Below are 15,311 nucleotides of genomic sequence, written 5' to 3' on the forward strand. Positions count from 1 at the left end.
CTCTCTCTCAGTGCGGAATTGGGTTTAGTGACCCCTTGAAACATTTGTCATGTGTTCAGTCAGTCTGGGCTTGCCCTAAGCTGTTATTTTTCTACTACCTGCTCTGTTTGCAACCAGCTTCCTTTTAAAGCATCCCCCTAACTTTGTCACTAGGCCCTGGTGATGAGTAATGTTGCCTTGCCATTCTATGTTAAATATAGAATGCTGGTGATAAGTGCAATTGGGCATCCCTGGTGGATTTGAGCCTTGTAGCAAAATAGGAGTTCAGGGACTGCTGCATTGGATGGGTAATTGATTCAGACCTCGATGCCCCATTGGCATCACCGCGCACTGACTACCAACCTCCCAAAAGACATGCAGCCTTTCTCTCTCCCTTCATCTTTTGGTTTCCTTGTGAATCAGAGATCCTTTCAAAATCTTAGGGTCAAAGCTATGTTTTGGACTTTTTTTGTGTGAGTAAATACATGCCATTTTTTTTTAAAGGCTAGAATACCAGCTCACTATAGGAGTCAGTGAACTTCAGCCCTCTCTGGTCACAGGTCTGTTGGTTTCTCAAATTATATTTATTTATGTTATTAAGAAGAATGATTTAGCAGCAGCATCGATGCTGCCTAGGTCTAGTTATTCTTTTGCAGCGGGGACAAGAAATTGGAAGTCAGTCACCCATGCGAGAGGGAAGATGAAAGGAACCATGTCTCTGTGTGGTAGTAGCACAGCTGAAGATGAATAAAGGGAGGCTGTAATTGCCTGAGAGTACGGCCGTCACTATGATGAGGGAACCAATGTTTAGGAGTGAGCAATGGGGCATATCTTGATTGAGGAAGAGGAATATCTTGATGATGATGGAGTACACTTGAGGGCAATGGCTGCTGACTCATGGATTCTGCCCAGGTTCAGCCAGTGACTTTTCATGATCTTTAACCTTTCTCCATGGAGGGTTCTTAAGAAAAACTTAGTTCCTCAGACTTGTAAATGATTTGAATGGCTTAGGTTATTAAGTGTGATTTGTAAATGCAGGTGCTGATGTAGTTTAATGTGGATAACTCTTTCTGGACAACAAAAAGCACCCCCTTATTTTTCCTTTGGAAAGTGCAGTGTTTTTGGCGAAGCAAGGGAGGATGGTTTTGTGTGTGTATGTGTGTGTGTGCTTGGTAAAACATGCATAACAAAATTTCCCATTTTTAAGTGTGCAATTCAATGCCATTACGTACATTCATATTGTTGTACAACCAACTGAAACTCAATACCCATTAAGCAATAGCTCCTCATTCCCCCCTCTCTCCAGCCCCCAGTAAACACTGGTAATTTCTGTCTCAATGAATTGACAATTCCAGGAACCTCATACGATATTTGTGGAATCATCCATTATTTGTCCTTTTGTGCTTGACTTACTTCATTTAGCATGTCCTTAAGATTCATCCATGTTGTACCATGTGTCAGAATTTCCTTCCTTTTAAAGGCTGAATCATATTCCATTGTATGTATATACCACCTTTTGTGTTTCCATTCATCCATTGATGGACACTTGGGTGTTTCCACCTTTTGGCTGTCGTGAATAATGCTGCTCTGTACAAATATCCATTTGAGTCCCTGCTTTCAACTTTTGTGTATATCCTCAGAAGTGGAATTAAGCAGCGGAGGTTTTAATAGGATTGGGGGTTAAAATGATGGGGAATGGTCCTCCTCCTATGTTAGTGGTGGATGTGAACTTCCTGGGGGCAACTGTGAGAACTTCAGTAGATGCTAAGATTAGTGGCAGCCGGGTAGTCAAAAGGTAAAGATACAGGATGAGAGATGTGAGCATGTCGCCTCATCTTCCTGCTCATGGCACCAGCGCAGTGCTAGCTTCCCATTGCTCTTTTGGTCCCCATTCCGTTCGCCTCTGTAATGCTACCCCCATTCTCCTCCCATTATGTCAGCGGTTCTCAACCTTCCTAATGCCGCGACCCCTTAATCCAGTTCCTCATGTTGTGGTGACCCCCAACCATAAAATTATTTTCGTTGCTACTCTATAACTGTAATTTTGCTACTGTTATGAATCGTAATGTAAATATCTTTTTGTTTTCCGATGGTCTTAGGCGACCCCTGTGAAAGGGTCGGTCATTCGACCCCCAAAGGGGTCGCGACCCACAGGTTGAGAACCGCTGCATTATGCAGTTCCCCATCTCACCAAAACCCCTCAGAGCAACACGTTTGTCACCTTAGCTTCCCTTTGTTCCTGGTTAATCCCTTAGGGGGACAAACTTTTTCAAGTTCTTATATTATAACTAAGCACCAGAAGGCATATCTAAAGACTGCTCTGTGACATAGTTACTAGGTCTTATTTTCCCTTTGATGTCTTTTTTGTACTCCAAGAGAAATAATCTAAAATATAAGACTGTGGACTGACTGCTAAATCTATATTGCACTTTTTTTACTGGACGCTTTTAAATCTAGTCAGGTACCATTATTTCTTGATAATAAAGTACGTCTCCAGAGGCTATATTTAATTCTTTATATAGCTATTCTGCTAAAACTATTGCTGGCCTGAAGTTCTCCTATTTCAGAGGGATACCTCAAGCTTTGGGGTGCTCTAAAAGCATGGACATAGCTCATGTGTGAAAGCATGCATTTGTGGAGGTCTCACTTCTTGTTTTTTGAATTCAGGATGGAAACAATGGAAAATACATTCCAGGAAAGGGACCACATGTGGCCTAGACAGAACCAAGGCGTAATCTGGGTCTAGGCTCAGTAATCGCCTTATTTTTCTATATAATCTTAAAAGGCTTCAGATCTTCCCACTCACTCTGTTAAGTAGAGGCCCCATGACCAAAACAGTAACAAGAACCAGTACAGAAAGCCCACTTAGACGACCCACACCTCTGTGGTGAAAGCCTGACGAATTCTCGCGTCCCTCTGGCCAACTGATTCCAGCTTTAATATGGACCTCCATTTACTGCGTCGACATTTCTAGTTATGTCGGTAACAAATATTTAAGAACTATTTTAATAAACATACAAGAATTTTAGAAGAGCACAGTGCCGATCAAAGTTCCAGTTGTAAGAACAAGCTCGACTCAGTGTTGAAATATAGCTGCCAGATTGCTAGGCAAGCTCACCTCTCATACAACAAATTGGGAATGGTATTATCCATTAATTTCCACCCTGTGCAGCTGAATAATGCAGTTGACAGATGCTAATTTTCTTAAATTGTAGGCAGCAAATGATGCATGAATGCAACAGCAACACATTTTTTTTTAGAGGCTCTGGGTAGTCATCAGAAAGTGAATTTATATAGTTTGATGTAATCACTACCAACTACGGCACAATGTTGGTGCCTTCTAATGACTGCCTTAAATCCATCTGCTGTCCTCTTTTCCCTATTAACACTAATGGAGGTCTAGGTGGAAATAAAACATCCCATGTGTTATGCCAACAGACCCTCCAATTTGTAACATTCATATGGTTCCTATGGAGGCTCGTGCAAGAATAATGACATCTAAAATCTCACCTGTGACAGGATTATACATGTGTATACATGTTTCCTCACTGAATTATTGTTTCCAGTGGCTTAACAAAATTTTATTTCTTGCTCACCTTATAATTTTATTGTGTATTGGGTATCTCTTCGTATTTCTTTTCTTTTCTTTTGTTTTTTAAATTTTACATTTATTGAATGTTTCTTGTATAACATACTTTCTTTTTTGATTTTCAACCACCCCATCAGTTTACCCCTATTTTACAGCTGAGGACCCTGAAGCTTGGAAAAGTTCATGAATAAGTGATAGAATCAGTTTTGAGAGGCAGAATCGGTACTCGGAAGTCTGACTCTTGAGTCAACCATAACTAAAACAATTCATTTTTACCTTCACTAGTGAGGACCTTTATGTTCTGTTTGCTGAGCTAAGTTCAAACACTTAATTCAGATTCATTTCAAAAGCTGTTCAGTTATTGAACATCAAAGCATCGCCTTTTGAGTTAGAGTCTGTTGCAGTAACAAAAAAATTGAGGACAGACAAGGTTTCTCCTTGACCAAATGGCTGGTGAGTCTCCCAGCCCTCTTTCTCTAGTAGGCCTCAACCTTGGCCATTAGCGACTTAAACAAACAGTTACATAGTTTCTATTAGCTCAAGGCCACATCCTCAGGATGACACCAGCCCCCTTAAAGTGCCTGCCTGAAAAAACTCAAGGCTGCCAAAAAATTTTACTGTTTGTTCTGGCCAACAGATAAGGTCCCTGTCTCCGAGTCCCTGTGGGAGTGTAGAATCCTAACTCTGATAATTGCCAGCTAGCAGGCAGAGCCAGACTAATCATAGTTACACTGACTAACCTTTGTAATTATTCACTTCCCTGCCTTAACTGTGCCACCCCTACCTCCCTGCCCTACTTCCCCCTTCTCCTGTTAAAACCCCCACTTACTTCTGTACAGATCAGAGATGAATTCAGTTCATACTGGACTCTCTTCTCCTGTTGCAGTAGTTATTACTGATGAAAATCTATTCTTACCACTTTAAGTAGTGTCTAGCTTTGTTTATCTGTGACAAGGCACACCTGTGGTCTTGTTCCCAAGATTAGATTCAAGCAAGAAATAGCAACAGATACAATGTAGGTGGTAGTGTTAAACTGAGTGATTTCAGAGTAGAAGATGGCATGCCTGTCCTGTTAGCAGTGGTCACTGCTTGTTTTAAATTGTCCTGTGAGATCTAATAAAACTGAAGTGTTCAAAGCATGGTTCAAAGCACAGTATATGGAGAGAAGGGATGTGGCTCTGGTTCCTTGTGTCCCCCTTCCTCAGCGCTTGTTCTTGATCTGTCAGGAGTCTGACCTCCCACCTGAAGGCTCCCTGGGCTTACTGAGCTAGGATCCTACATCATGAATTTCCTGCACTGAGGATTTCTTTGGGAGCTGCCCCTGCTTCTGTTCTGCCCTCCCACTGGCAGAAAGGGAGACTTCCAATCACGGCTGCCATGACTTTCATGTTGGGACCATGATGGGGGTCCTCATGGTTCCATTTTGTTCCCACTCTCCATGGTACCTCTCCTGGGCGTCTTGCTTCCTCACCCAGACCCCTCGGAGAGCCCCCACCGTCACTCAGGCCCCTCCCTGATGTGGCCTTAGGAAATACGATGTTTAGGGGTGAAAGGAATGTGTTCCTGGACTGTTTGCCCATGTTAGAGTATGGAACACTTTTTCTGGTAGGAATCATTAAGAGCAATATATAATATACAGAGAAATTAATAGAGAATAATTCAATACAACTGCATGTCCTTTCCAGCCAGCTGTATCAAAGCTTAATATTTGCCACATTCTTCAGATACATTAGAAAAACTTAATAATAAATTTATTAAAACCCCAAGTAAAAACTTAATTCTTTAAAATTTTAAGTTCAACTAATAGACCCCATTATTCCCTGTGGATAATTTTAAAACAATAAAATATAGTATAGTTCTCCCTGGACCCAGTCCCCATTTTCCCTGCCAGGGATAATTGAAATTCTGAATTTGCTGTATATCTTGAGCACAAAGAAGTGCTATTCCTTATTGAAATATTATTCAATATTTTCCTTTACTTCTTTTGTAATTTGGCCTAAGAGCCCATTATTATGGTTTATTTTGTTGCTGTGAGTTGGGAGGATGCACTGATGAAGTTAAAATATCTTAACGATAATGTGAGTAGTGATAGTGTATTGACTGCTTTCTATGTCCCGGGTTGAGTGCCTTATATGCGTTATCTCATTTAATCTTATCTGCTACCATTTCCCATCTTTTCAGAGAATTCCCATATATATATATTATATATATATAATGTTAAATATATATGTATATAAATGGAATCTATTGGGTTGTCGGAAAAGTCATGACATATTTTTTCTGTTTTTCTTTGCAAAAATGCATCATGACTTTTCTGATAACCCAATATATATTATATATTATAGATGATAGATTATACATTATTCATTGCATATTGCATATTATATATATATAATATTTTCTTATAAAAATAGAATCATCCTATCCTATAATTTGTTTTTTCACCTAAGCATATGTGGTGCATGTTTTCCTGTGATAGGATTTGGGCTTCAGAGTAAGAATCCTGGTTTTGCGCAATTATCAGCTGTGTGCCCTTTTCTCATTATGTAGCCTCTCTAGGCTTTAAACCGGAAATAATATTACCTGGTATCTATAGGGTTGTTAAGATGTTGCAGCCCCTGGCATATAGTAAGGCTTTAATGTATTTTAACTATTATGCTACACTACAAAGGAAAATTTCAGAAAATAATTTGCTCAGTTTTACTTTTCCTATTTAGAGTCGATCAATTATTGATCAGATAATATGGTTTAACTGCTTATCAGTCAACAAACATTTCTTGAGCACTTCCTAAATGCCAGACATTGTGTCAGGTACTGGGGATACAGAAATGAATACCTATTTCTTCATCTCATGGGGATTAGAGGGAAATAGTGTAATAATTATTTTCTACTAAGAGAAAAAAGAAAAGACTGATTTATAGAATTCTTTAGTGATTTAAAATGTTTGCCCTTTACATTTTTCCATGATTACATTAAATTCTTCAAGAGTGTTCACATCTACCCTTACTTTTCTTTCAAATGAAGCATCTGGGCTATAACAGTGGTGAGGCCAGAGTACATTCTCTCCATCAAATAAACCTGGACATCATGTAGCGTCTACGCCTCCTATTAGGCCTCTCTCTCAAACTAGAACAAAGAAAATATAAAACATAAAATACACGAGAAGACACAGGAAGGACCATATATATATATATATATATATATATATATATGGTTGTAGTTTTTTTTTACTTGCATGTCCCACTTTTTTCGCACTGTTTTTTGCACTCATACAACCACTGTATAAGACGCACCCAGTTTTTAGACCCCAAATTTTTCGAAAAAGGGTGTGTCTTATACATGGGGAAATACGGTAATACTGATGTTAGCATTCCTGAATGCAGACTATATAGTTTTCCTGTCCCTCTCTATTAACACCCTGCTTTAGGCCTCTAAAGGGGGCAGATTTCCCAAAGCCCCTCTTAGTCCAGTTGTAGTTCATGTTTCAAGATAAGGCAAGGAATAAAAATAAAAATTCTTGACTTTAAATGTAACATATCCTGCACAAAAAAATATATCAGAATGTTTTTGAGATGGTGACCAGAGCCAGAGTGCAATTGCATTTGAACTTTCAGTGATGGGGTTGATACTTCAATTAATCGCTATTTCCTTTATTTATTTGCTTAGAAAAGATTATAATCTGTTATGTGGGGTTGAGGGGAGCAAGTGACAAAAATCAGTATGATTCCATTTTTGCAAGAAAATATAGGTTACAGTTAGAAAATCTGGCAGAAAAATCACTGAAATGTTGATGGTAGTTTTCCTTGGTGTGATTTTTTTTTCTTTATAAATATTTATGATTCCTACTTGTGAGTGAAAAGACACCAAACCCAAGCAAAAAAAGATAGTATTCATTTTTACTACTCTTATGGCTAAATAGCTAACATTTACTGAGAGCTTTATTTATAAAATCCTCTAATCCCCTCAACAAGTTTGCATAGTGGATCCATTTTAGATAAGGAAAAAACAAGGCCAAGAGAGGTTGGCTAACTACATTCTCCGACGTCATTCAGCTACAAGTTAAGATCTCAAAAGCAGATCTAGTTTTCTCTCAAGTCTGTGCTTTCGCTCTATAATAAGCGAGCGAAAGGGCAATTTTGGCAAAATAATGTCATTTTTTTCCCCTTTACAATTACAATATATATTTTTGAAAGCACTTAGACAATTGATGGGAGCTGCCCCTAGCTCCTGTACTTTGATAGTGCTGGTAGTTAGCATGTGCACTGATAGCAAATTAGTTAATATATTGCAGGAGTAACTAACCAGTGGGATATGCATGTGAAGTGCATGTCACAGGCAAGAGAGAGTGGTGCTCTTTTACAAGAAGCAGATCTGCTGGGGAAAATCCAAGGAACAAATGTCACCTCTGCTTCAGAGCCACCAGCCACATATGTGGCTGCTGCAATCCCTCCTGATTCTGAGAGGGTCCCCCCATGCGCAGCCCGTGGGTGAGATTCTGTGGGTTGCCTGCCTTCCTTCGTTGTCCCTATGTATTTTTGGGGAAAGAAGTGCCCACTTGTTCTTTCATCATTCAACTAATTTTTAATGAGCACCTAATATGGCCAGTCATTGTGCTAATATTGGTGCAAAGCAGATAAAAATCAAACATGGTCTGTGCTTTGACTGAGCTTCATTGCTATGTGAATACTCATGTCCACCCTAACTTCCTGAAGTCAAAAAGCCTCATTTCTTGTGCGTTGATAACTAGTCTAGCCCATGTACTAAGGAAGTAATAGTGTGAATTGGGTCAGCTATTTGACTTTCAAAGACATACACATATATATTCGAGTTCAAGGTTGATGAAATTGCTCAGTGAACCTAGACTGACATTGATGTCCTGATTTATGCAAATGGATACAATTATATGTCCTGTGGACACGGTTGGATGAATAACCAGTGCTTCAGACAGAGGCTGGGAGAAAGAGCCACCAGCCCCATTTCACCTTGAAAGAATTCCAACTCTTCCTTCAGTTGGTCATGAACTTCACTTTGCAGAGTCTATTCTAGTTGAACCCTAGATCACTTTCCCTATGAGACATTTTAAAAGTACAGTTGTAAACGCACATGTTTATTTCTGTGGTGCTGAGAATGCGCTGTGTGTTTATATTACATCCTCATCACGTTCGCATGGAATAGGCGGAAGTAATAAGACAGTTCATCCTGCCCTGGCTGAAAGCTACAGATGCTGGAGGTGAAGTGGTTTTCTTGGGTTTATGTGGAAAATTCGGGTCAGAATTTGCGACTGGATCTCGATTTTATTAAAACCATTTGCCTCAGCTTGCTATTAATAACTGTAATTACAGAGTATGGCAGAAGTAGTATAGAAGTATAGCCAAGAAAGGATCTGCCATTGCCGTGGAAGTGCTACTGTTCTGTCTGCCCCTTACATTGTCTTCTTTTTAATCCCAACAGGGAGGTACCTTCTACCAAACCCGGTGGAGGGTCAGGCCTGGTCAGTCTCGGCGGATACATCCAACCTCGTGCGCATGCGCAGTCAGGCCCTGGGCCAGTCGGCACCCTCCCTCACAGCCAGCCTGGTGAGTGTCCTTGGGCTCTGTCTGTGGTCAGTCGGGTATGAGCCGTCTTGCCACCATCCTAGGGACTGTTTTAAGTTTACTGAGTTGAACTAGATTTGAACTTACCCATATTTAACATTAAGCACAGATCTGGCAATGTGAAATTCCTTGCTTTCAGTGTGCTAGTTTTTCTAGGTCCCCCTCGACCTAATTTGAAGTATCTGTCAACTTAGTCCTGTCTCCACTCTTCGCTCAAAACAAAAACAAAAAAAACAAAACATTTGAAAATAATTTAAAACTAACAGAAAAGTTACAAGAATGAGAAAATAAGAAAAATGCATAGAATACCAGCTGATCTTTTACCTAGATTCAACTATCAACTATTAACCTCTTGCCCTGCTTGCTTTACCATTTGCTTTTTCTCCCTCTGTACATACACATGTCTCTACATAGATATGAACATACCTGCATTTGTTTTTTAACTATTTGAGAGTAATTTGTGTCTTTCATGGCCTTTTATCACAGTTATCAACTTCAGTAAATTTATGGCTGATACAAGCCTTTTATCTACTCTGCCACCTGTATTTCAGTTTTATCAACTGGCTCAATATGTCCTCTGTAGCACGTTCCCTCCTCCATTATAGGATACAGTCTAGGGTCATGTATTGAATTTAATTGTCATATCTATTTATTCTATTTTTTCCCACTGGTTGTTAAATGATTTTTAATTGAAATATTTTTGCTTGTAGTTCTTAACTAGCTGGGCATTCCACTGTACCACTGTTGATGTCACCTATAATATCATGAGGGTGGCGGCCATCAACATTGCAGCTCATAGACTAGGCAGTTCCCAAGATCTCTTTAAAGGTTTCAGAGAGTTCTCTAGCTAAAGATTAGTTCCGCATCTGTCGGGCAATGTAGACAATCTCATCAAAAGTGATATTTCCACTGTGCTTAATGGTTTTTTTGCTTCTTTCTCTGTCTCTTGGTGGTTCTTTGATGATCAGGGCAGAGGCCAGGGCCTCAACCTGGCCCTGTCTGTTCTGAATGGTCAGTTTCATTGTAATTCTCAGACCCTTCCAATCACCAGTTGCTTTAGTGATGTCATCACCAACCTTTTTAGAGACAGGCCCAGGGAGCCAGTCTTTGGGGGCCAGGGCAGATGTGGCACCGACTTCCCGCCAGTGTACCTCAGGTATACAACTTTGATCTCGTTGGTGCAAACTTCACCAGATGGTGCAGGTGGCTCGTGTTGGATGAACCCAGATTCAGGGCGACCCAAGAAAATTGTACCTTCACCTCCTCTGAGCCGAACGCTGAAAGCTGTTTAGTCTACTTTAATCTGGAACTTTTCCATAGCCTTTCTTTGCCTTTTTGACAGACATTTTCGAATACTATGCACCCCTACCCATGTTATTTAGTGGAATATTTCTCATATTACATGTATCTGATATTTCCTCATGATGAGAATGAGGTCTTTTGTATTCCAGGCCAGAATGTGACATTGGTGGGGTCGTATCCTCTCAGGTCATGCCATCTGCAGGTGCATTATGTCCGTCTGCCCCTCACTGTGATGTTAATTTTTTTCACCCAATCAAGGTGTTGCTCATCTTCTCCACTGGAGTTAGACTTTTTCTCTTGTAATCAATAAGCATTCTATGGGAAGATAATTTCAGGCCATGCAAGCATGCTTCTCCTCATCAAAACTTTGCCCTAGATTGCCATGACAATGGTGATTCCTGCCTGGACCCTTCTTTTCTATGATAATTGAAAATAGTCATTACTGCAACTCCAATACTCTCTTCACATTTACCTGTTGGCACATGGGGTAAATATTCGTGTATTTGTTAGCAACATAGACTCCTACATTCCTTTTGTTTTTTAAATGTAGACCTTTATTTTTAACCGTGATGCTTACTAGACTTTTGTTTTCTAGTGGGCCTATTATTTCTCTACTTTAACCTTTGGCACAGCCTAAAAGTATGGACCAGTTATTTTTGCATTGGTGGTAGAGTTGTATGGTATGGAAATAGTATTATAAACATTTTTTACTGCCAATGATGCAATAATACAGAGGGTACACATTTTAAGAAAGGAAAAAAACTATTAAAATTATAATATTCAATATATACCGATAATAAAAGATGAGTACAAGTCACTTTTGATTTCTGTAATTACAAGAGGTGCTCAAAGTGGTTACCATCAGCATCCAGACACCTCTGATTATGGCAAACTACTACTCGAGCAATGTTGACCAAAATGTCCACTTTTATACCTTTTTTTTGGCATCCCTGGTATATAAATCAGTGCGTTATGATGCCTGGTAATTTTATGCATTGGTAATAAATTATGTTGGATACTTGAGAATCATTTCATAATGCAGAGAGATGCAATTTAGGTCTAGCCTCTAATCCTGCTATTGCCACTGAGTAGCTATATAAACTTAGGCAGGTCATTTAATTTCTCAGATTTTACTGCCTCATCTGCAAATGCAATATGAAAAGAGGTAAAACAGTCTCTGGAATTTAATTTTAGAATTCCCTGATTCTACTTTCTGCATAATAAAGATTCTGAATGTACTGAATAACTATCCCTAAAAATGTTTCTTTCAGGATATTTTATGACTTCAAAATTGACAATGATCTTTAATCTAAAATTCATCTTTTTCCTCTCATAAAAATTTTAGGACTTATTTTTAAAGGGTTTAGTTAAAGTGATGGTAGTTAGCATTTTCTTCTGTCTCATCCCCAAGTTCAAAGTTATTTCTTCTTCTTGGGGAATTTTATTGAAAGCTTATTTTATTGTAAACATTTAGTTTTTAAGGAAAGAGGAAAATTTGTCACAATTAGTGATTTTTTTAAAAAAACAGAAGTGCTTTGGAGGCCACTACAATATTATTCTTGTGATCTAGTGATCTTGTATGTCTATTGCCAAGAAATTCATTCTGATTAAAGCAACACTGTCACAAAGTAATAGTCTTATTATCTAATAATGGTAGCCACATACTCAAACACAGAAACTGATTTATTCATTGATAAAACACATGCCAGGTGACCTACGATATTTGGGAATAAGATAGAAAACTAAGGAGGACTATTAAGACTGTTAATAGAAAACACAAGGAATACTCCCTAAAATCTGTCTAGTGATATTCTTTATCAAAGTGTCACTTAAATTGTTAGCTTATCCGCCCTGAAAATTTTTATACTGTTTGCTTAAGAGCTAAACTATAGGAAAGGTTAAAATACCATAGAAATCAAACTTAAAATAGTGCCTGGCACAGAACAAATCTCACATGTTAGCAGTATTACTGTTATTACCATATTATGGGTAAGCTTGGATACAGAAGCCAGACTGTGATTAACCATTTACTACTAGACAGTGAATGTTTAAAATGTAACACTCGTCATATCTTTCCTTCAGAGCTTCCATTACTTCCTAATTGTAGTCAAAGGAAAGCTAGTTGTGGGCTGTTTGACCGGGCCTTCCGGTTGTATTAAGAGCAGCAGCAGCCGGAGGAGAGCTGCCAGGCAGAGCGCCATCTTGAGTTCCTCATTGTCCCGCTGTAGTTGGCCCAGGTTTCTATACCATATCGCTGTTTTCAGGGTGTCACTCATTGCATGTTAATGACTTTTCCTGCTTTGGGTATCCTTTGCAGAATTGTTAATGTTTCATTTTCTTGGATTGGATTATATCTCAATTATTTCCGCTGATTACAACTAACAGATTTGATGGAGAATGATACTGAAAAGGTAGAAATACATATACCTTACTTCCTTTTTCTTTTCTCCTCCTTCTCTTTCCTTTTGCTTATCTTCTCAACAAGCTGATGTTTCTGGAGGTGCATTGTACAATAGAACACGCCTCACTCCGAGCCTCTCTCCTGGCCACTATCCTCGCCTATTACCCTCACCTTACAGCTACAAGTCAGCTTTCCTCCTGACTCCCCTGAGCATATGTCCTGGTGCACCTTTGTTTTAGTTCTTTGTCTTTCTGTCTAACAGTCACCTGCTAGACTGCAAGCTCCTTCAGGGCAGAATTCATGTCTGATCTTTCTACTCACTGCTCCTAGCACAATGTCTTGCATGCAGGAGTCATTCAATAAATAATGTTGATGGAACGAATAATTATTCCTGGAAAGTGACAGATTCCTTTAGTTGCAAGGCGAGAGTGATGGCATGATTCCGTATGCTGTAATGTGTGGCCTAATAAGATCATCCATCTAAAACCTCTTTGGTTGTGCTGTTCAGTGTGCATCTTACAATTGCGATTAGCCCTAAAGTCCATTTAATGGGCCACATCCCATTTGGTTCCACATGAGCCGCTCAAAAAATATGGTGACAAAATTATGAAGAGATTACAGTGTCCACATTCAAGGAAATTTCATTAATCGGCTTGTAAGCAGTCATGTAGTCACATTGGTTTAAACATTCTGTTGATTCACTAAAGTCTTCAGTGAATCAACAGAATGTTTAAACCAATGTGTATTCACGTATGGAAAAAATTGGAAAAATAGGGATCAAAGTGGTTTATGCCCAAGGACAGCGTTACAACTTGATATAACAGAATTTCATGTTCGACACAACATAACATTTCAGAAAAGAGAGAGGTATTCATATGTAAGTAAGGAATAAATGAAGGCCCGTGGTTTGGTCGGTATGAATTTTAGTAAATGCATAACCTATAGTGATTTAAATGCCATAGGCAAACTGAAAGGTAATGCTAACTACCTTCTCAAGGAGGAGATTAATTCTTAGCCCGAAGTATCTAGTTTTCCTTGGCACTGCTAAATGTAGTTGTGCTCCCTCTCCCAGACACATTGGGCATTTCAGATAAATGGCATGTTGCCAATTCCTCCTAAGTGGCCTGGTAGCTGGCAGAATACATGCTCAGCCAGTGTCCGCCTGCTGGGACACCAGCCGGGAGTGCTGATGAAGTGTCAGATGTATACTTCGTATACATTAATCTGAAGAGGGGAAAACTCATTTCCCCATTTGCTTCCTCCATCTTTCTGTCCCTCCCCACACACATGGGTAGTTTATCAAAGAAGTCACAGTCATCAAAGGCAGTGGGATTTATACAGATGCTGCTTTCTGGCAAGAAAAGATGGAAATTTCAGGAGGCAAAAGCAGGACCACTGGTGACTTATTTTTCTGTTGGAAAACAGGGTTGTAAGCCTTGGTGGTTAAAGCTTAGAAAGGGCATATGTGCCCATCATAAGAAACATGCACATTTTTTTGTGTGTGTGCTTTGGAGTAATGGATGGTAGAAGCACAGTGAAAATTCGTTTCCAGTATTTTTCTCCAATTTTCTGTTTGAATTAAATCATGAGACTTACCTGTTTTCTTTGTGTGACTACCCCTGTCACATTCTTCCTTACTGAGGTCTTCCTTGACCATCCTGTCTGAAACTGTTCCCCACACTGCGTGCCACACCCCCACTTCATTCACTCCCTTTTCTCCATAGTTTTATCCCCTTCTAATATATGACATAATTTTCTTATTTTATTATATGTCTTTTATTACGCTAATGAAAACTTCACCAGGGTGGAGATATTTTTTCTGTTTTCTCAGCTATTTCCCCACGGCCCAGAATGGTGCATGGTACACAGTAGGTGCCTCCCACACTGAAGGAGGACTTGTTGAATGTGAACACAAATGTGTTTCCTTTCTGCACATTTTTAGTGCACTAGAATGGACTCCTGTTTTTGTTTTTTGTTTTTGTTTTTGCTGTTGTTTAAATCTGTAATTCAGTTTTCAATTTTATGTTATTTAGCCTAATGAAGAAGCTCTTCATTAAGCCAGAGAACAGTTAACTGTGCAAACTGTATTCCGGGATTAAACTATGATTGCTCAGTTGGAAAATGAGAGTGCGGCGGGGAAAAGCGTGGTTAAGAAATCAACTACAGGGCCGGCCGAGTGGCGCGATGGTTAAGAACTGGCTTGGGACACCAGAGGGCCCCGGTTCGGATCCCACATATGAGGGCCAGTGACACTGCCCTCCACAGCTAAGATGCTGAACAACAGCTCAACCTGGAGCTAGGCTGCTGTGAGTCGCCAGAGATGGCGTGGGCTGCAGCCCCTGTGGCAGTGGGTTGCCATGGGCTACCGTATGTAGCCAGCAGCCAGCGTGAGCGGCCCACAGCTGCAGTGAGCGGCCTTCCAGAAGCCGGCGACTGATCTACCTCG

General features: G+C 39.7%; 1 protein-coding gene and 1 pseudogene across 1 annotated transcript in view; one reads left to right on the forward strand and one right to left on the reverse strand.

The window, feature by feature from the left end:
* MAST4 (microtubule associated serine/threonine kinase family member 4) overlaps positions 1-15,311 on the forward strand; it is a 587,203-nt gene that overhangs the window by 199,795 nt on the left and 372,097 nt on the right. The window contains exon 3 of the mRNA XM_019652425.1: positions 9,020-9,144. Within this exon, the coding sequence (XP_019507970.1) occupies positions 9,020-9,144 (125 nt within the window). The remainder of the gene's footprint in view (positions 1-9,019; positions 9,145-15,311) is intronic.
* LOC109388048 (60S ribosomal protein L12 pseudogene) lies at positions 9,876-14,522 on the reverse strand (annotated as a pseudogene).

This window comes from Hipposideros armiger, unplaced genomic scaffold, assembly GCF_001890085.2.
Source record: "Hipposideros armiger isolate ML-2016 unplaced genomic scaffold, ASM189008v1 scaffold_179, whole genome shotgun sequence".
Lineage (NCBI taxonomy): Eukaryota > Metazoa > Chordata > Mammalia > Chiroptera > Hipposideridae > Hipposideros > Hipposideros armiger.